The following is a 20,299-nucleotide window of genomic DNA, read 5'->3' as shown; positions in this document are numbered from 1 at the left end:
GGACTTGGGACTGGCATCTGGAGTGGGGGCATCATGGGGGGCAGTCCTGTGGGACTGAGCCCTGAACCTGCAGGATCTGACGTGTCCCCGGGCAGGGGGTGTCAGAACCAAGCAGACTGCAGGACGCCGGCTGGTGCCGAGGGGCTGCTTGGCGGTGGGGGAAGCCCCCTGCCCCTACCCCGCCACACACAGTGGAATTGGTGACCAGAATCATTAAATGCCCTAGTGCCAAAATGGGCAAGAGATTGACCATTCATGTCACCAAAGAAAACAGAAGGCACATACACCCATGAGAAGATGTTCAACGCCATTAATGATCAGAGAACTCACCGCTACAGTCCCCTTAGAGCGGCTCACGGGAAAGACCGGCAGCCAGGATGAGGGCCAGGGGCTGGAATGCACATTCCCAGGGCTGGGGATGTAAACCAGCTCAGCTGCTTTGGAAACGGTTTGGGAGTTCCTTACAAAGTCACACATACACACGCCCTACGGCCGAGCCTTGACCAGAGGTGTTTACTCCAGAAATGAAGGCTCGTGTCCACGCAGACTTGTGCGGGCACGTTCACAGCAAGCTTGTCTGCAACAGCCAAGAGCTGAAAGCAACCCGGTGCCCCCCAAGAGCTGCCTGGATGGAACACGGCAGCGCGTGCACAGCGGAATCCCGCTCTGCAGCAAAGTGGAATCATCGACACACACAGCACACGCAAACACACACCCCCCACCCCACCGTGAGCACGCAGAGGGCATGCACGGCCTTCCACTTACACAGAGTTCTGCAAAGTGCACACTGACCAGCAGGGAGGGGGGCAGACCAGCAGGGCAGAAGCGGGGGATGGAGGTGCTGGTCCAACACCCAAACGAATCTAACTGAATGCTTTAAACGTGAACAGCTTACTTACAGCGTGTCAATTCAACCTCAATAAAGCTGTTTCAAGAGAGGCCCGTGTGTGGCTGGAAGCGGCTGGCCGTGGGGTCAGGGGTCTGAGATTAGCCCCGGCAGTGGCGGGCCCAGAATGTGGTCCCTTCCCCAGGCTGAGCCCCAGACCTCCGCCCAGTGGACCTGTCTGCCTTCCAGGCCCACCAGCCCCTGGTCCTAACCATGGGAGCCTCCCCCGAGCCCTGGGGATCCCTGGTCATCCCAGCTTCCACGCCCACGTGCTGTGAGAAGGTCTGGAAGAGCAGGGAGAGCGCCCTCAGGGAGGGACAATGGCCGGTGGGAACCCCGCCCACCCAGGGAGACCCAGTTTGAGAATGTGCCGGGAAGCCGTCGCAACTTTGCAGGCCCCCTTTGCCTGGGCGCCTCGCGTCCTCCTGTCCTCTACCTGCTGCCCCGGCCCTCCCCAGACCCACTTGGGCTCATGTGTATTCAGCAGGTGCTCAACCACCAGAGCAAGGAAACACAGGCACGGGGCCCAGCGCCCCCCACCCCAGCTGACGGTGTGGTCAGCTCCAGACCAGCCTCTGCCACCTGCCCTCCTGCCTCTGGGGCTGAAGGAACAGCCCCGACCCCCTCTTCAAGGGCACCTTAGTGACTGCAGCCAACTCAGAGCTGCCTGGGTAGCTGATGCATCCACCTCCAGGCCCCCTGCCATGTGCTTCATCACCCAGGCCCCTGCCCAGGCCCTCTGTGCGATCTCCCCACGCGAGGGTCTCGACCTGTGTGAACTCTCCCCAAACCCAAGGACTTGCCAAGTCAGGTGACCCAAACCCATCGGGAGGAGGGAGGCCTTACTTCCCACCTGAGGGTTCACGGAGAGTGGGTGGGGCCTGCCCTCCGGGGAGCCCACAGCCGCTGTTGTACTCAGCACCAAACAGGCCTTTGTGAGTGAAGATGGAGCTCCTGTTTAAACCTTTGGACTATTTGCCAGCAAGTCACTGCACTTTTCCATCATTTCCCTGAACTGGGATAACGCCAGCCCTGGTCAGCAGAGGCCCATCCAGGACATGCTGGGCCCCCGGAGCCCCTGGCTGGGTGAGCTTTGAGCGCTGCCGGGCAGGGCCAGGCCAGTTCATCTGCCGCTGGACACGCCTGCTGGTGGCGGCGTCGGGCTCAGGGTTCCAGATCCCTCTCTGGGTGGGTGGTCTTCAACAGGCCTGGAACAGGGCGTCGGGGGCCAGCACCCCTTCTCGAGGATGAGGCTTCCGTAGAGGGCCGCCCCCCTGCATAAGGAGCAGGCTGAATGCCGAGCTGGGATGGAGAGGACTGGGGTGCCCAGAGCCCTGCGCTGCCACCCACCCTGTGCACTTGCAGCAAAGCCCTCAGCTCTGCCATTCCCCGTGGGGCACCTAGTCCCCCCCGGGGCAGGGGCTGAGCAGAGGGTGGGGAGGGCTCTGCAGCGGGAAGGGGTAGGGCCCCAGGCTTGGCCCAGACCCAGCAGGACCCAGTGGACCCAGTGGACCCAGCGGGTCCAGCCAGAGCTCACCCAGTTGTCACAACAGCAAAAGCCTTTCCGGGGCTTCCAAGGTGGCGCAGTGGTTGAGAGTCCGCCTGCCGATGCAGGGGACACGGGTTCGTGCCCCAGTCCGGGAAGATCCCACATGCCGCGGAGCGGCTGGGCCCGTGAGCCATGGCCGCTGAGCCTGCGCGTCCGGAGCCTGTGCTCCACAACGGGAGAGGCCACAACAGTGAGAGGCCCGTGTACCGCAAACAAAACAAAAAACAAAACAAAAGCTTTTCTGGTCCGCTCATAAAACTCAAATCTCTCTATTGTGGCCAGGGGCCTCTGCAAGGCAAGGGGGGACGGTTGAGGGCCCCAGGCCCAGTGGGGCATCAGCAGATTCTCCAGGCTGGGGTCCCCAGGACGCTGGGCTCCTGACCTGCGAGGGCTGGGCGGACAGGTGCACAGGGGGCTGTGGTGGCCACCTGCCTGGGGCCCTTGAATCGTCTGAGCTGCCCTGGGGGTTGGGGTGGGGCTGCTGTCCAGGACAGGAGCCCCGGGTCCTCTCTTCAGGAAGGTCCTGCCCAAGACCTGCTGGTGGGTGGTCCTGGGAGGACAGGCCCAGCCCCTTGAAGGGTGTGGGGGGGTGACAGGCAGCATCAGGCCAGACCTCTGACCACAGACAGGGGCCAGGGGTTCCCCGCTTTCCCCTGGCTCTGCTCAGACAGGCTGGGGTGGGTGAGGACCCCCAGGCAGAGATAGGTCAGGGTCCTGGAAGGGAGCGGGGAGGCCGGGGCAAGGGGTGGCCATACCCCCGGGTAGAAGCTCGCACAACCATGGTGCAGGGTTCGGGGGGGGCCTGTCTTTCACTTCTCTCGGGACTCCAAGGAGGCACAGAGGATCCCTGACCCCTTTCCTGGTGGGGATCTCAGGCTCACCGCACAGCCGGCCCTGGAGAGGATGGACTGGTAGCTTGTCCACACTGGGGTCTGCAGGCCCCTCTCCCTGTTGCTGGGCACCAGCTCCATGACCACAGCCTGGAGACAGAGGGGGTCAGCTCTGTGGCCCACCGCTCCTGCCCTGGGTGCCTCCAGGACCCTTTGTTGGGTGACAGTTCAGGGCTCCTCTGATCAGGCTCAGGGGTCTTTGGGGACACGGGTCCTCCCCCCTACCCAAGGCAAGTGGCCCCCCGAGTTCTGGCAAAGGGTAAACTGAGGCACAGAGCAGCCTTACCGGGCTCTCCACGTAGCTGTCCAGTGGTAGTAGCTGCAGCACAGCCTCCAGGTGCTGAGGGATGCCCAGGCCTGAGGGCAGAGTGCCGGCCTCAGACGCAGCCCTCTCCTGCCCGGCCACCTGCTGCCCGTGGGGTGACACTTATTGAGGTCACATTGGTGTCTCCCCGCCCTGGCCACAGTACCTGCCACTGTCTTGGCCCTGCCCATCCCCCTTCACTCTACCACACGGGTTGTTGGTGGTGACCCCCAAACACTCGTCCACCAGGAGGGGCACCTGGGCCACCTCCTTGAACCCAGAAGGCCCTGGAGATGACCTCCTTGTGACGAGGACAGTGGGGTCTGGAAGAAGGCCCCTCTGGCCCCAGGCTGTCCCCAGACCTGCCCCACTTGGCTCCAAGGGCCCCTGCTCTCCCGAAAGTTGGTTTCTGATTGTTAAACTAATGTGTGCTCATTGTACAAAACCAGGAAATGCAGAAGCCCACGAAGAAAAAGAACCGGCTGTAATCTTACCACGTAAAGGAAACCCTGCTACTGTGGGAGTGCATTTCCTTCTGCCTTTTTTCCCTCGTTTCAACAAGGTTAGACTTTTCTGCATATTGGATGCTGAATGCTAACTGCTTGTTTGCCAGCGTGTGTGTGTCACTTCTGGGGGCCGCACCGTGACTTACTTAGGCCTCCTTCTCTTCCACCATGTGGGCCTTTCCGTGGCCCACCCTGCGGAAAGGGAGGAGAGCGCCTCGGGTTACGTGGCCCAAGCTGTAAACCGAGGCACAGCGGGCTCAGCTCCCTGAGCAGGGGCGGAAGCCGGGGCCGCCAGTTTGGGAGCGCCCTGTCCAGGGGGCTGCGTTTACCCCACATTTCACACCTCTGTGCCTTTAGTGGCCTGAACTCTGCAGGGAGAGTCGTGTTCCTGCCTCACAGCATTGCTGGGGGTGGAGGCATCCAGGCCCAGCCCAAGCCCAGCCCATGCCCCCCATTACCCTCAGGACTGCTAACCCCTCTCTTACTGGTACCTCCTGGACCTGGCTCCAGGGCGCTCCCAGCCTCACCTCCCACTGGCCCCTGGGGGGATGAAAGGGTCTTAAGAGACGGAGTGTGCGGACACCTGGAACCTTTGAGGCCAGGTCACGAGTGGTGGGATTCTAGAGCAGAGTAAAGGCTGAACACTTGACCTGGGCCGGGAACCGCTGCTCAGCCAGCCGAGACGGTGCCAGGCCTTAGTTTCCCCATTTGTAAGAAGACACCAAGTGGTGTGTGAGATGGGGCAGGAGGCCCAGGCTCACTTCTGGGGGCTGGGGGCTGCAGGGAGAATCTTGAGGGTCCTGGCACTGAGATTTCCTGGGTCACTGGTGGGTTACTGAGGAATTGGTGGGGGTAGGAGCACAGCTGCAGCACCTGGACAGCCCAGGGGCCGGATGACAGTCCACCCTCCCCACCCCGGCCTGCAGAAGGTGGGGCTCACCGTCGGCAGGGATCTCCTCTGGGCCACACCTGCAGATGGAGGCGGTGGGGAAGTTCACGTCCTCAAGAACTGAACAGCCAGCACGGTTAGATATCCGCGGTGGGTCCGCGCAGCGCACCCTCCCACCGCGGGCTTGGCCGCAGACCCAGGGTCGCCGGTCAGATGCGTTAGGACGCGCCCACTGCCCCTCCCTTCCCGTCCGAGAGAGGGGAGGAGGGGGAGCACCAGGCGTCGGAGGAACTGCAGGTGTCGCCCGAACGCTGCCCGGAGTCCCGCCCAGCGTCCGGCCACGCAGCCCGGTCCAGGCTCACAGCCTCAATAAAAGAGAAACCGCTGCAAACGTCAGGGACAGCCCAGGCGCAGGCGGTGGTGGCCCCTTGGGGGCCGTGTGGGGTGAAGGCTGGAGTAGGAGCGGCACACAGGGCCTGAGGCGGGGCGTGGACTTGGCCGCCCGGGGCCCCGCACACCCGGGCTGGGGGAGGAACCGGATCTGCCGGACACAGCCCCTCTCGGACCAAGGGCCATCGTCCTCGTGACCGCCCAGTCAGGCCTCAGTTTCCTTGAGGGCGCGAGGGCGGTCAAAGCAGTGCTCCCACCCAGGACCAGGGGCCCCGCCCGACTTCTGTCCCCGGGGGGTGGATCTCCCAGAAGTTCTGCCCCCGCCGCCCTCACCGATCTCATCTCCGTGCCCCATCCGCGCCAGGGCGTAGAGCAGCTCGGGCGCGGCAGCGCGGGGACGCCCTTCAGCACCGCCCTGCTGGCTGGGCCTGAGAGGGCGGGGCGGCCACGAGGGACGGGGCCGGGGAGGGCGGGGCCGCGTGTGGGGCGGATCCTGGAGGGGAGAGGGGCCGGAGGGGGCGGGGGGCATATAGGGGCGGGGCCCGGCGGGAGATGGGCGTGGCTTGAAGGGAGGGTTCCCCCGGAGTGCGGAGGACTTGGGGTTGCGTGGGCCGCCTCGGGGCGGGGTCGACCCCAGCCCAGCCCCGCAGGCGCCGTCTTTCGAGGCCTCTCTTTCCCGGCCGGGTCCAGGACCTCTCCAGCGCCCTCCGTGCATGAAGGCCTCCTCTCCAGCCCCCATTCCACCCCCAGGCCTTGGGGACTCGTCCCCCAACCCCTCCAGCCCGCAGGGTCCGTGGTGCCCTGGGGTGGGGAGGGCTGGGTGGCGGCACAGGGAGGACTTACTCCTTCACCCAACGCTGTTCACACTGGAAGGACCCTGAGGGCAGGTGGGTGCGACTTCTGGGCCAAGCGGGTGTGCTGCGAGCACCCCTGCGCTGTCTTCCAGGCGTCAGCCTGCTGAGACCCCTCAGGTACCTGGCTAGGGTGCCGCACCCCTGCCCAGGGAAGCAGTGCTCTGACTCCCCGTAGGGGCCCCAGCGACCTGAGCTTCACAGGACCCCCCCCATCCCCACCCCCACGCCCCCCAACACTAGGTGTCTTAATTTTGGGGGGGAGGGATCACCTTCAGCTGGCCAGCTGAGGTGCATATAAAAGGAATGATTTCAAGGAGCCCATACATCTTGCATCCTCCCATACATAGGAAAGCACTAAATTCATTAACTTGAGATGTCTGGTTTTCTTTAATTAGCAGTAATATTTTGCTGTTCGGACTACCTGGTTTTTTGTTTTGCTTGCAAAAACTCCTGTACATACTGGCTCCTCCCGTTACCCGAAAACTGGGTTCACCTCTCGGTGGGTGTCGAGCCGAAAGACACAGCCAAGCCAGCAAAGATCGGGAGAAGGAAGAATTTATCACAGCAAGTAAGGAGAACACCGGGGATCTTTCCCAAAGCAGTGTCTCCCCACCAGCAAAACTGGGGAATTTTTTTTTGGCTGCGTTGGGTCTTCGTTGCTGCAGACGGGCTCTCTCCAGTTGCAGCGAGCGGGGGCCACTCCTCATTGCGGTGGCTTCTCGTTGCGGAGCACGGGCTCCAGAGCGCAGGCTCAGTAGTTGTGGCGCACAGGCTCAGTTGCTCCGCGGCATGTGGGACCTTCCCGGACCGGGGCACGAACCCCTGTCCCCTGCACCAGCAGGCAGACTCTCAGCCGCTGCGCCACCAGGGAAGCCCAAAACTGGGTTAGTTTTAAGCTAAGGGCATATGCATATTCAGGAAGGGGCTTGAACAGAGAATTTAGCATAAAATTGGGGCAAAGGTCAGGTCGACAGCGTCAAGTCTTTGTTGATTTAAGTCAGGACGGTCAACATCACCATTCCACCCTCCACCTGGGTAGGGACCTTAGTTCCTGCACAACTCAAGGTATATTATTATGTTTATCCCTCGAGGAGGAACTAGGACTGTGCTTTTATCACTGCCTTTTCTCTGTCCCTGTGTTCCTGTTTAACATCACTGATTACTGAGACCTGTTCAAGAGCAAGCACCGGGGCCAGGCTTAGATCACAAAATGGCGTAGGCCAAAAAGGGTTCTCATATGTTCAGAAAGCCATTCCTGGTTCTCTTTCTCCGGGGACCCCCCTGCCCTATCTGCTTACACTCCCTTACCTCTTCGGAACAGTCCCTGAGAGCTGAGAGGCTGTATCCTGAGCTTAAGTCCTCAGCAAGTCTGCCGAATAAAGCATAATTCTCAACTTTTAGGTTGTGCATTTATTTCAGTCGACAGGTATGATTGTGTTTTCCCAAAATGGCAGCACCGCCGCCGTGTTGTATCTGACACACCACAGTGAGTGACGCGCCTCCTCTGAGGCGGGTTTGTCCCCTTCCTTGAACCAGGTGGACCTTTGTAACTGCCTCCAATAGAATGCTGCACATGCTGCTGCCTGGCTTCTGGGGGCAGGTCATAAAAGCCAGTATGGTGGGACTTCCCTGGTGGCACAGTGGTTAAGAATCCACCTGCCAATGCAGGGGACATGGGTTCGAGCCCCGGTCCAGGAAGATCCCACATGCCGCGGAGCAACTAAGCCCGTGCGCCACAACTACTGAAGCCCGCACGCCTAGAGCCCGTGCTCCGCAACAAGAGAAGCCGCTGCAATGAGAAGCCCAGGCACCGCAATGAAGAGTAGCCCCCGCTCGCCGCAACTAGAGAAAGCCCACGCACAGCAACGAAGACCCAACACAGCCAAAAAAAAAAAAAAGGGCAGTATGGCTTCCTTTTGATTCTCTCTTCAGAACACTTGCCCTGGTGTTATAATCAAATGCAACCGATTTTCTCCCGAGGAGACAAAACCAGTTAGACAAGCACAATTTAATTTATTTTGCAGGACAAGAAAGGTCAACTTGACCTGGGACAGTTCTTGCTTATGCCTCTGAAAATCATAAGCAAAACTTAAACAGTTCCCCCAACTGGCATGAGGTAACCACTAGACAACTCTCTTTAAGAAAATTCGAATCTGTAACCAATCACTATAAAGAATCATTGCCCTCACACTATATACGCCACTTTGTAACAACATCCTCTGAGCCTCATCCCATGTTTTGGTTTGAGTACTCCTGGTTTGCAAACTGTCTTTCTGGTGTGCGCACAATACACTTTTACTAATCTCTACCTAAGTAATTTGTTGGTTTTATTTCTGTTTTTTGTGAACTTCTGCCACTGGGAATGCACACACGGTACTGGCAGGAAGCCGAGGGAATGAACGTGGTGAGCCCTCCTGTGGGCATTCAGCCCACAGCCCCAGCTCAGCCCAGTGGTGCCGCATCAGCCACCAGGCCAGGGAGCGATTGCTCAGGCGGGGCTCCAGCTGAGGCCCCAGACTTTGTGGAGCAGAGACAAGCTGACCCATGGTGGCCTGTCTGGATTCCTGACCCATACAAACTGAGAAAGGAGAACTGATGATTGCTCCGGTACGCCACCGAGTTTAGGGATAATTTATTATGCAGCAGTAGCTGACTAATGCAGGTGGCTCCTGTGCCCTGCCGAGATGTCACCAAAAGCCCTGCTGACACTGCCCTTGGCCTTCAACCCTGTGTCTGCTCTCTCTCTACCCTGCTCCACACGTGCAGGCTTGAGTGCAGACCCCAGTGCAGATGCCTGTGCCTGCACCGGCCGGATCATACCTCCGCTTAAGAACCCCAAACCTAACTTCACTGCCCAGCCTGCAGACGGGCTCTCACTCAGGCCAGCTGGTTCTCAGCCCTCCAGGCTCTGGCCCTCCTTACAGGGCTGCCCGGTTTGCCTGCTGGCCACCCGAGTACTTACTGCTGTCTGTGCCGCAGGAAACAGCCCAACCCAGAGCTGGGACAGGCCAGGCTCTCTCCCCTCGGAGCCCGCCCCCTTCCACCTCATTCCCAAATGGACCCTCAGCCCTGCAGTGACACGCCCGGAGGCCTGGCAGCTCCTGCGGAAGTTCTGTACGTGAAAGATGGCAGAGAACCTGAAGTCAACAGACAACCCACGTCCACTGCCCTGGGGAGCCTCGCTGGTCAAGGAAGCTGCCCGGGGAGGTGGTCAGCAGGGCCCACACTCAGGCCGCCCACAGTGGCCAATTCCACCCAGTGTGAGCAGTTTCTACTCCAAAACCTGAGTGGAGAGACTTGAAGTTAACATTCCCTGAAGCTTATCTTTTTAGTAGGAATATAAGAGGGAAAAGCCAATTTTATACGGATAGATGAGAATGAAAGGTCTCAGCTTCAGAAACAAATCAAAACCCCAAAACAATAGGGGGCCAGAGGTCAATTAACTCAAGAGGGAGTGGAGGGCTCTCTGGGGCTTGTGGTCCTTGAAGTTCCGCTGGGGTCTGTCTTTAACCCCGTCACCCACAGCAAAGCACACAGTCACACCACTGGACGGTCCCCAGTCTCCCCCAAGCCCGGGGCCACCACACAGCCTGAGAAGATCCTGTTCCCTGGGCCTGGGGGTGGGGCCCCGTCCCTGCCACGGTCTGGAACCCAAACGACCCTATGCGTGCAGACCTTTGAGACACACACTCTCTCATGTGCGCGTTCCACGTCGGGCCCTTTCTCTGCTTCCGGCTGAGACACTGAGACAAGGGTACCCGCGAGTCTCGGACGGGCCCTCACAACTGGCCCCCCAGCACTCGGGTCTCCGTTGCTCGGAATCGGTTATGAAGGTCACTGCCCAACGCATGTGAAAGATTACACTAATGCACGGACTTGATCCCAACTTGAAGGTTTCCTCCTGCACATACCTCTACTTGTTCATTCCAGATGGTATGTCACTAGTACAAACCCCGGTTACACAGCTTTAATAAATGGGGTTCCCACCTCTACTGCCATGAAGACTGCCTGGCTGGGCCCGGCCTTCCTGACCCCAGGGGAGAGCCTGATCTCATGGTCCCCTTGTACCTACTCCCTTGCCCACCGTTCATGGGCGACTCCATCAGAACCCAGTGTCTGCTGTCTGGGGAGGGTCTTGTCCCGTAATAGAACCACTGCGCCCTTCTCAAACTCCCAACCACGGCACACACTGCAGAATGACAGGGCCTGGGAAGAGACTGCAGAGCTAATCCCCCCGGGCAGACAGTCAGCAGAGCAATTCTTTTTGGGCCCCTGCCCCCAGATGTGCAAATATGACCAGAGCACAAGGGCGAGTCATCGAAGGCGCTGGGCGGCCAGAGCTCCACTGGCCATCTCAGCTCTTCCTCAGATGCAGGTGGGTCTCTCTTGGGTGTTCAGCGTGGGTCCTGGGTGGGGGGAGGGTAAACACTCTGGGCCCAGCCCTGCCCAAGGCCATGACTGCAATCCCACATGCAGAAACCTCCGCTGGGCAGGCTGGTCAACAGGCTGCCTGCCCACGACTGGCTGCAGGACAAGGTGGAGGAAACGCCTGTACCAGGTGCTCAGGTCTTCGCTGGGTGGCGGCTCCTGGAAGAGGGCTCTGAGGCCCAATTCCCAGGACAGGCAGGTGCACGTCTCACCATGGAGCACTTGCTTAGGCAGAGCTCTGCCCTGGGCTCTGAGTGGCACCCATCATGCCGACAGCTGAGCCTCTCTCTGCAGAGCAAGACTGATGGGGTGGGGGTGGGGGCACAACGAAGTCAGCAGAGCTCACCGCTCACCTGGCCGTCTGTTCACCTGCAGCTGCGTTGCCGTGGGCACCACACCAGGAGCCGGGGGGATGCTCACGGTGCCAGCGTCTGCTCCCAGAGGTGCAGCTGTTCTGGCCTCACCTTGGAGGGTCTGAGGACATTCTGAGGCTGGGGGGCCCTGACCCAGGCCAGCAACTGCCCTCTTCACCCGTGCAGCCCTCCCAGGCAGCAGGAGGACAAGGGCCTTCATCCCGTGCTCCAGGACTCATACGACTCTCCCCCTGGACACCTGCTTGAGAATCTGGTGTAAAATGGAGGGTTTCGAGTTCCAAGCTGGGCTGTGACCTGAGGATTAAACAGCAGACGTCTGGTCGGGGCAGAAGTGTTTCCCAGTACCTCGGTCACTCATTCACCCAGGGTCCTGCAAGGTGCCTGACACTGCACGGTGACCCGGGGGACGCAGCTGGCCCTCCCGGGGACGAGGCCACCAGAGGAACCTTGGTGTGTAAACTCTACGTCCTCCCACAGCAAAGGGCACTAATCCTGCGCCAGGTCTGGGAACACGCATTTTAAACCGACGCCCCAGGGATTCCTACACAAGCAGTCCTCACACCAATCTGGGAGCCTCGGCCCCCAGCAGCCCAGCCCCACAGTGCAGCCCTTCCCTTCCAGACGCACTTGAGCTGAAATGCAAGGATTCGTGCAGCGAACGTTCGCTGCACCGTCGCCACGACGGCTCTGAAACAAGAACCTGGACATGGTCTAAACATCCAACACCACGTGAATAAACAGATTACAACGTACACACGTCATGAAGTATTTCAGGGCCGCTGAAAAGAACACTCGTAGGAACAGTATTCAGCCATGAAACGAAACGAAACGAAACTGTTAGTGCCACAACCTGATGGACCTTGGAAATAGTATATTAAATCCAGTGACAGAAAGAAAGTGGAACAGAGGTCCCCAGGGCCGGGGGCTGGAGTAGGGAGCTAGTGTTGAAGGCGTAAGGCTTCTGTCTGGGGTGATGAAACAGTCTGGAGATGAAGAACACTGTGAATACACTTAATGCTGCTAAAATGTGCATTTAAAAATGGGTAAAATGAAAAAAAATGCTAGTCACACAAAATAGGGTGCATTTGTGTGACAGAAGCAGGTGGTGATCAGTGCACCTTGCAGAAACGTGTACATGGAGAACCATTTTTGTACAAAGAAAATGGAATTTCACACCAGAGCGTGTGTTCACGCACGTGGGCACAGAAAGACATCCTGAAAGCCACAAACCTGTGAACAGTGCTTACCCTCGGGGTGGGATGTGGGTGCCTTACTTTAAGAACCTTGTTCTGTTTGAATGTTGTTACTGAGAATGACAAACAAAAGTTTTAAAAAAGTGACAGAACATTCAAATCTAGCGATAACTAAAAGAAAGGCATAATGTGACCTGAAGTTTGTCATTTAGTCAAGAGCACGTCTCTTTAAAGGCCCAGCAGCGAGGCCATCCCTCTGAGCGGCCACGTCCACCAGCTGCAAACGACACCGCGACCAAGCTGGGGGTCCTCACGAGAGCCGGGTGAAGGCCACCTGCTGCTCGGTGGGGCGAGAGCCCACACAGCCCCCCAGGGCCCCTCACAGCTGGAGAGAAGCTGGTGTGTCACTGACACTGCGTTTGAAAGAGAAGGATTTATTTGCTTCTGAAGCTGACAGGCCGTGTTTCTCCTCCTCAGCTCGAGGTGCTGAGGCAGCCACAGCTCTTACTGGTCTTTGAAGTTGGCCTTTCTCTTCTCCACAAACGCGGACATCCCTTCTTTCCGGTCTTCCTGGTGAGAGAAGGGGAAAGGCAGAGGTGCACGGTCACTCTGCATGGAGTCCAGGTGCGCAGCGCTGCCTGTGTCAGGGCTGCTCGCTGCCTTCGGCCGTCCACTCACCGGGTTCTGTGGCGCGATCACCTCAAAAACTGGGAATGATCCCAATTCCCAGGGGCGGCCTGGGAATGGGTATTTTTCCCTTAAACGCCCCCGCCCCGCCTTTGTGATGGTCATTCAGGAACCACTAACCTATGAGTCGAATAAACTCCCACCTACAGAGAACCTCAGATGCATGTACTGGGGTCATTCACCAAATCATGACCTGGATTCAGTCGTGCTCTAGGTCAGGTGGTGTCCTGAGGGTCAGGAAGCAGGACACGAAAATCCAAGCTCTACCTCTGCATACCTTCCTCTGTGTGCACACATGCACACATACATGCAATCACACACATGTGCACACACGCACCTGCACTTCCTCAAGAGCTAAAGCCATTTTTAATCTTTCTTTTATAAAATACCTAGATGTGACTTTCTGATAATAAAAGATCAGTTTTAATAACTATTAAGAGAATGATTTCCTTTGAGTTACTGGCAGATATCCTAGAAAATAATGCTCCAAGGCTTCAGATTACAGTATTATAATATATTCGAGCCCCATTCCAAGTAACTGGAACAATGTAGGAAAATCATGAGTAAATGGATTGCATTTTAAATACAGGAGTTGCTGTTTAAGGGTGCAATTTGTAAGATCTTTTGTAATAGGAAATAACCCTGTGTAAGTTTCTGTACTTTTTGAACTTCCACAAACTGTACTTATTTGAAAAAAATCAATGCTCAGTGATAGAACACATGTGATCCAGCTACAGGGGAAGCTAAGAGTTCTGACCAAAGAGAAATGGTATTTAGTGATAAAGCCTATAAGGAAATGCCAGGAACGTCTATGGCTGGACCGTGTGTGATTCTCCACGTGAACGAGGCTTACTTACGGTAGCAAAAGTTGAATAGAAGAGTTTCTTCTCCAACTTAATGCCCTCTGTTAATGTCATTTCAAAAGCTGAAAAAGAAAACCCTGAAGTTAGGAGCTGAGATGCCAGATGTGGGAACGCAGAACGTTTTTGTGGAGGCAGGAAACACCCTCGGGGACTGATGTGGACTTTGACTTCACCAACGACGTTTCAAGTACAGCCTCCCTGCTCAAATGCACCACCCCAGCCGAGACGTCCAGTGAATACTGCTCCCGGCCTCCCAGTGTCCTGCACGGGGACCTGGATCGAAGGTGGGACGGCAAACTGTCCAGTCACGAGAGGGCTGAGGAAGCCCATGACACTGAACTCAAAAAGCACGACAAATAATTAAGGACAACACCCAGAAAACAGAACTCTGAACAGAACAGAGTGAGTTCCAGGCCATCTTTGCAGTGGAGGTGATGCAGGTGCGAGGCTCGCAGAAGCATTTCCTTGGCGGCACCTGTAGCTGGGTCCCCGCGGCCAGCGCCCAGCCAAGGTGACAGGTGCCTTGGGCCTTGTGGCATGTCCCCTCCTTTGCTGCATGCTCCACACGCTCGTGCCTGTGTGAACGCTCTGGCCGGGGGCCCGGGAGGCCGGTGAGCAGAGACGGGGGGCAGAGCGGCTCGCCGCGGGCACACACGGCTGTCCCAGCTCACCGTCCTCTTGACAGGCGACATGGAGCAAAGGGACAGCCTCACTCCAACGGTGAGAACAAATCGCCATGTTAACACTCAAGCAATTCCGAGGAGGGGCGGTCAGAGCTGCTCTGCCAGCAGAGAGAGGACGCCCAGTCCACAGCGGCAGCCGGGAGCATGCTCTCTGCCCCCAGCTCATCCCCGACAGATGGGCGGAGCTGCCGGCCAAGAGGAGCCTCTTCCTCCCAGGTTCCCCAGGTGACCCTTCCGGGGCTTCCCCTGCACGCCAGCGCCAGCCCCCTGCGGCCTGTCCCCTAGGCTGGCCCTGTTCTCGGGTCCCGCTTCCAAGGGGAGCTCAGGCCATTTCAACAGAATTTGTGAGCGAGCAACTAGAAACCAGAACTCTACGAAGAGCCAAAATCGAAATACCAAGAACCCTAACAATTTTTGTCCAGACCGGTTAAGATGCATAATTCTGACCCCAAATTGTCAAGCCTCACAACTACTGTGCGGCCTTCTCCACTCTCCTCCCTACCTGCATTCACTGATTCTTTGGCCATCGCTGTTACAATTTTAGAGTTGCTGGCAATTTTTTCTGCACACTTTATGGCTTCTTCCACCAGTGTCTCAACAGGAAAAATTTTGCTTACAAGACCTAAAACACAAAAAGGTAAACAACACGTGGAAGCAGCTGGTTCTCGTTCTCTAAGCCACAGCACAGGCCTCTGGGTGCCGACAAGGCAGCAGGGACACAGGAAAGGGTCCACGGTGTCCCCTGGTGGGGCTGCCACCCTTGGCTGCTGCAGTCACTGGGCTCTTACAGTCACAAGTCACTGAGGGTCCAGGAGAGGGCATGCCTGCGGAGGGTCTCGGAGACCCTGTTGCTGATGTTGGCCCTGGGAAGCGGGGCGGTTTCACTATTGCTCTTTAGCCTGCATGCATGTCTCAGTTATTCCTATGAGCATGTGGTATTTCAAATAAAAAAACAAAGGCAGTGAGTCTCCCGGGCTCCCAGGACACGGGAAAGCTCTGTGCTGATCACCGGTGGGAGCCCCTGGACGCAGCCCTCCCCCTCCACCCAGCTTCCTGAGGGGGCAGCTCCACGGGAGGCTGTGGCCCATACCTGCTTGCTTGGCATCCTGGGCCGAGATCCGGTCACCAGTGAGGACCATCTCCATGGCCAGTGACTTTCCGACAGCACGGGTTAGTCTCTGGGTGCCCCCTGCACCTGCAGGGCAGAGGGCTGCTAGGCACGGATGGCTCTGCCGCCAGGATGCACAGACGTGCTGTCCCCAAGTGCCCCAGGGCTGAAGATGGGCCCCTTGGGTGGGGTGGGTGGGCAGAACCCAGGCGTCCAGCAGGTGGGAAAGCCGGGGGAAGCTCCTTTCCACACTCGGGTCCCCCCGCCTGGTGCCCTGGGTTCCCTGCACCAGTATCTCTCAAGCAGAAGTCAGACGACGGACAGACACAAGGAGCTCGCAGCCCAGGGCCCCAGACCCTGACCCGACCCAACCCGGAGGGCAGCTGGGGGGCAGCCTCCGAGCGCGGCTCGCTCTGCTCCAGGTGCGGGACGACGCGAGGGCGCCCGCCTCCCAGGGCTCCCAACATGCTCCTCTCTTCCGGGTTCCGCCTCCCCGAGTCCCGCTCCCCGCCCCCTCCTGCTCACTCCACGGCCTCTAGCCGCAAAGAGAGTGGTCTGCCCAGTCATCCGCCCACGGTGAACCCCAGGGCTGCCAGACCGAGCCAAGGGGCCACCTGAGGGGGGCACCCACAGTCCAGCAGGCTTGGACGCTGCCTCAACGCAGTGGAGCCCTCAGGCACTGGGATGGGAAGGCCCTGGTGGTCACCTCAGCTGACCCCAGACACCCTCTCCTGACCCCACGGCTGCTCCCTGCCCAGCCCAGCTGGCTCGGGAGAGGCCCTGGGCTCCACGCTCTACACTCAGGGCAGAGACCCTGTGGAGACACAGCCCGGAGTCCTCGTCAGGTGGACCGAGGGGCAGAGGTGTCACTGTTGGCCCACTGTTCCTGCGCCCTGCCCACGGGGGATCTGATTCCCTGCTCTGAACCTGGGTGAGGCCATGGGACTCGCTCTGGCCACCGAAACATGAGCTCACAGTGTTGGCCCGTGGTCACCGTGTTCTTTTCTCTGAGCTGCTGACCAATAAAGATCCAGCGCAGATGTGGCTCATGAGCAAGACTCACTGCGGTGAGAATCCACCGTGTGGCCAGCCTTTCCTATTCGTGTCGGACAAGGGACCCAGCCACTCCAGAGGAGCCGGCACAGCTCCGAGGCCCCCAAGCCACTCGCAGCGCTGCTGTGCCCACGTGACCTTAGTGTGCAGACAGGCAGCCACCGTCCAGGCTCACACGACAGCCCCACGTGCTTTCGTCTGACACTGGAACAGCCCAGATGCTCCCGAGACGTGGGCAGATTGCGGACGATGCCAAAGCTACCATCAGTCCTTACCTGGGATGGTTCCTATTAGGATCTCTGGCTGCCCAAACTGGGCTTTCTCTCCAGCATAAATGATGTCACACATCATAGCAAGTTCACAGCCACCACCAAGCTGCAAAACAACACGAGGTACCACGGAGGAACCCAGTCAAAAATCACTCTGTTTGCTTACTTGAATTTTCTATTGAAGTGAAACACAGTCTAGGGTACAGCAAAGATTAACAGAGATGCAAAGTTAGTTAACTGTTCCCACAAATTACCTACACAGTTGATGCCAGCAAACTTTCTGTAAAGGGCCAGACAGCAAATGCCTGTGGCTTTGCAGGTCCTACAGTGTCTCTCGTGGCCACTCCACTCTCTGCCGTGGGGGCTCGAAGGCAGCCAGGAGGGGGAGAACCGACGGCCATAACCTCTGCCCGCTGACCCGCTGACCCCAAGGGAGCTTTACTAAGGAATCGTGAGTTCAAACACCCTCCTGGCTTCTCTACAGGCCACAACCAGTCCCAGAGCCTCTGAGCTGTCCAGGAGCCTATAGGAGACCCCGATGGACCAAACAGGGGAGGCAGAACTTTCAACAGTAGTGAAAGAGGTTAGTTTACAGGGCAGTGTAGGTTGGAAAGTCATCAAAACTGCACAGAGAGCCAACACGTGTGCCCTTAACCTTGCAGTGGGGGAAGAGCACCCCCGGGGAGCCTCAGGACTGGGGGGACGTTACTAACAAAGGAATCTGAAGCCCAACAGCTGAATCTCCACTAACACAGCAGATGCTGAAGCACCTCCTCCCTTTGCAGTTCTTGGCTCTTCAGGATCACTGCTCAGAAAAGGCCTGCGAGCCTAGGACCGAGACTCAGGTCTCCCCCAAATAAAAACCAGTTCTACTGCACACACACAGGTACAATTCCTTCAGGTGTTCTGAGCGCAAGGAGGTGGCATGGGCGGGCACTCACGGCGTAGCCATTGACAGCAGCTATGACCGGCTTCTTGACCCGAGAGAGTAGGTCCCAGTGGCTCAGGAACTTGTTGGAGTAGCAGCCCTGGAACGTTAGATTCTGCATTTCCTTGATGTCGGCTCCAGCTGTGGTGGAAATGAGGTCCCGGTTACCAGAGCAGAGACCCCACACCAACAGGTAGCTACTGAGTGTGCCCCGCCAGCAGGCACCGAGGGTTGCAGGGGATGGCCACGTGGACACACAGCTGGGCAGGGGGAGACAGTGCAATACGCTGTGATACGAGCTGATGGAGGTGATGCAGAGGGATGTGGACGGGAAACAGAGCGGAGGGGGACTCGGAAGAGGCGGGGCTCACTCACTAGTCACTCGCACCCGAGACGTGACTGCCCCTGAACACACTGGTTGTGCTGGTGGAGCACACTCAACGTTAAACGTCAGAGGGGCCCCTCCGAGCAGCCTGGGGTTTGGTCCGCTTTACGTAAATAAACCCCCAAGTCGCAGACCCTTCCTGATGCATTCACGGAGGTGTAAGGCTGCCTGCCTCATGCCACGGGTGCGACCGCACACCTGGGCAGCCTGCCACCACACTGCCCGCCTCACCTGCAAATGCCTTCTCCCCGCCCGTGAGGACGATGGCCCCCACAGCCGGGTCCTCCTCGAAGGCCTGCAGCGCCTGGTTGAGCTCCATGATCAGGCCATCGCAGAGCGCGTTGAGTGCCTTGGGGCGGTTCAGCTGGACCAACCCCACGTTGCTGTTCTTCCCCTTCTTGGCTGTGATGATGTATTCAGAGGCTGCGCCTGGGGGGAGAGGGGAAAAGGGGATGTCCACTCACGGAGACACCAAACTGGGGGGATGCACCCGTCAGTGGACAGAGTGACCCTGACAGGACCCCTGAGGGCCCCTGCTCAGTCCCTGGTGGCTGCATCATGCAGCTTGCGCCAGCATGGGTGGCTTTTACAGTGCTCTCTGCTTTCACGGATGTTGGAACACTTCCTTAAGTTAAAAAAAACCCAGCAATGAAGAGCAGCCTTCCTTCTCCTGAATGCCTTGGTCGGCGCTTCCCAGGACACGCACTAGAGACAGCCTGGGATCCTGTAGAAACAAGGAATGAGGAGACGCCTTCTTTAAACAAATGCCAACTAGGTGAGGGCAATTAAGCTGCAAACAGAACAGAGTTCCAGCCCTGCTGGGTGGACAGTCTGGTGGGAGGCACACAGGCAAAGGGCAAGTGCCAGGGCATGGGCGGGGGCAGCCCGCTCAGAGCTGGGGCCAGCAATGACCTGGAGAAGGTGGTTAGCCAAGGTGGTGGCTTCCTTGAATGGGGAATCAGGGATCGCGGTACCTATCCCATGCGCTTGTGGGACGTGACTGAAATCACACGTGTAAAGGCAGCATGCCTGTCACATACAAGACCAGGAATGGTGGCTGGGTACAGGCCAGGATGTAGAAGCGGGTGGTCAAAGAGAACTCAGGTAAAACCCACACGACTTGGCAGCTAGGTCAAGTGGACACACAGGTGAAGGCAGAGGCCGCAGAGATTCTTTCCCAGCGACATCGACATGGCCAAGAGTTCCTGCGAAATGCGGGTGGGGGGGTGGGGGGGTGGCGAGTGCGCTCAGGAGAGAGGAGGAGGGGCGCCCGGCTGGCGGGGGTGGGGCAGAACCTGAAGGACACACCCGGGGAGAAGCAGTGGACATGGGGAGGCCTGGGCAGGAGGCACTGCAGGACAGCACGTGCGACCCTTTCCAATTGCAGAGGCGCTAACCGCACGTTCTCTTAAAGTCTGAGGACTTTCACACCGAACGCTGAAATGGCCAGAGGTCTTGGCACTCCGTCCCGAGTCCTCGGAGTTGAGACGCTAGTGACCCCAGGGCTCCGCGAGCTCAGGCAGCAGGTACTGGGAGGGGTCTGGCCCTGCGATGAGGGCCCGGAGGACTCCCACCGCAGGCCCGCACCCCTCGGCCCCGCACTCACTCGAGGCGAAGGAGCGCGGCGCGGGGCAGCCGGGCCAAGTGCACAGCAGGGCGCGGACGCTGGGCTGCAGGGCCCGCAGGGCGGCCATAGCTCTTGCGTGACGACAGGTCGCTCCGGCCGCCCGCCCCGCGGAGCCGCCCCCCGGCCGCGCCAGTCAGGGCCCGCCCCGCCCACGGGCCAGCATCGCGAGATCTCGCAGGTCTCGCGAGATCAGCCGGGCGGCGGAAGTGGCCGGGGCGATGGGCCTGAGGTTTAGGAGAGAAGGTCAGGGGGCGGGGACAGGGGGCGCGGGGAGGGGCACCGGCGTCCAGGAGGAGGGGCCGGGGCGGGGACGAAGGGTGGAGGTTCAGGTTCAGGTCCGTCCCCCGGTCCGCGCCGCCTTTGGCGGACCCCAAGCCGTAGGAAGTATCCCTGAAGACCTAAGAGCAAACCCTCCGGGCCGGCCGAGCCGTGG

General features: G+C 58.8%; 2 protein-coding genes across 3 annotated transcripts; both read right to left on the bottom strand.

Moving 5' to 3' along the window:
- Positions 1-2,686: 2,686 nt before the first annotated feature.
- Positions 2,687-5,823, bottom strand: FUOM (fucose mutarotase). 2 transcript variants are annotated; one of them, XM_081237268.1, is made up of 6 exons: positions 5,748-5,823; positions 5,221-5,389; positions 5,076-5,104; positions 3,612-3,682; positions 3,317-3,415; positions 2,687-2,826 (listed from the first exon to the last, which is right to left on the bottom strand). In XM_081237268.1, exons 1-6 carry the CDS (start codon positions 5,767-5,769, stop codon positions 2,695-2,697), a joined length of 522 nt encoding a protein of 173 aa, XP_081093394.1. In that variant the 5' UTR covers positions 5,770-5,823; the 3' UTR covers positions 2,687-2,694. The 2 variants fall into 2 exon arrangements, 1 of the variants encoding a protein (XP_081093394.1); XR_014016102.1 differs by lacking the exons at positions 2,687-2,826; positions 3,317-3,415; positions 3,612-3,682; positions 5,221-5,389 and adding an exon at positions 4,333-4,369 and having other exon boundaries at positions 5,076-5,144; positions 5,748-5,792.
- Positions 5,824-11,926: 6,103 nt separating this feature from the next.
- On the bottom strand, positions 11,927-19,995 carry ECHS1 (enoyl-CoA hydratase, short chain 1). Its single transcript, XM_081247218.1, has 8 exons — positions 19,846-19,995; positions 18,471-18,668; positions 17,868-17,995; positions 16,933-17,032; positions 15,587-15,691; positions 14,999-15,118; positions 13,808-13,875; positions 11,927-12,833 (listed from the first exon to the last, which is right to left on the bottom strand). The coding sequence occupies exons 1-8, from the start codon at positions 19,931-19,933 to the stop codon at positions 12,768-12,770; spliced, it is 873 nt and encodes a 290-aa protein (XP_081103344.1). The 5' UTR covers positions 19,934-19,995; the 3' UTR covers positions 11,927-12,767.
- Positions 19,996-20,299: the final 304 nt, after the last annotated feature.

The sequence above is a fragment of the Mesoplodon bidens genome (genome assembly GCF_964165515.1).
Source record: "Mesoplodon bidens genome assembly, chromosome: 1".
Classification (NCBI taxonomy): Eukaryota; Metazoa; Chordata; class Mammalia; order Artiodactyla; family Ziphiidae; genus Mesoplodon; species Mesoplodon bidens.
This window is presented reverse-complemented; position numbering and strand designations above follow the sequence as displayed.

Bases quoted from the DNA above. Each gene is read 5' to 3' on its own strand.
- FUOM (XM_081237268.1), bottom strand. From the start codon at position 5,769: ATGGGGCACGGAGATGAGATCG. The intron at 5,105-5,220 runs GTCTGCGGCCAA...CTCCATCTGCAG, and splicing joins CATCTGACCGGCGACCCTGG to GTGTGGCCCAGAGGAGATCC. The intron at 3,416-3,611 runs GTAAGGCTGCTC...CTCTGTCTCCAG, and splicing joins ACAGCTACGTGGAGAGCCCG to GCTGTGGTCATGGAGCTGGT.
- ECHS1 (XM_081247218.1), bottom strand. From the start codon at position 19,933: ATGGCCGCCCTGCGGGCCCTGCAGCCCAGCGTCCGCGCCCTGCTGTGC. The intron at 17,033-17,867 runs GTGAGTGCCCGC...GTTGTTTTGCAG, and splicing joins CTGCTGTCAATGGCTACGCC to CTTGGTGGTGGCTGTGAACT. The intron at 15,119-15,586 runs GTATGGGCCACA...TTTGTGTTTTAG, and splicing joins CCAGGATGCCAAGCAAGCAG to GTCTTGTAAGCAAAATTTTT.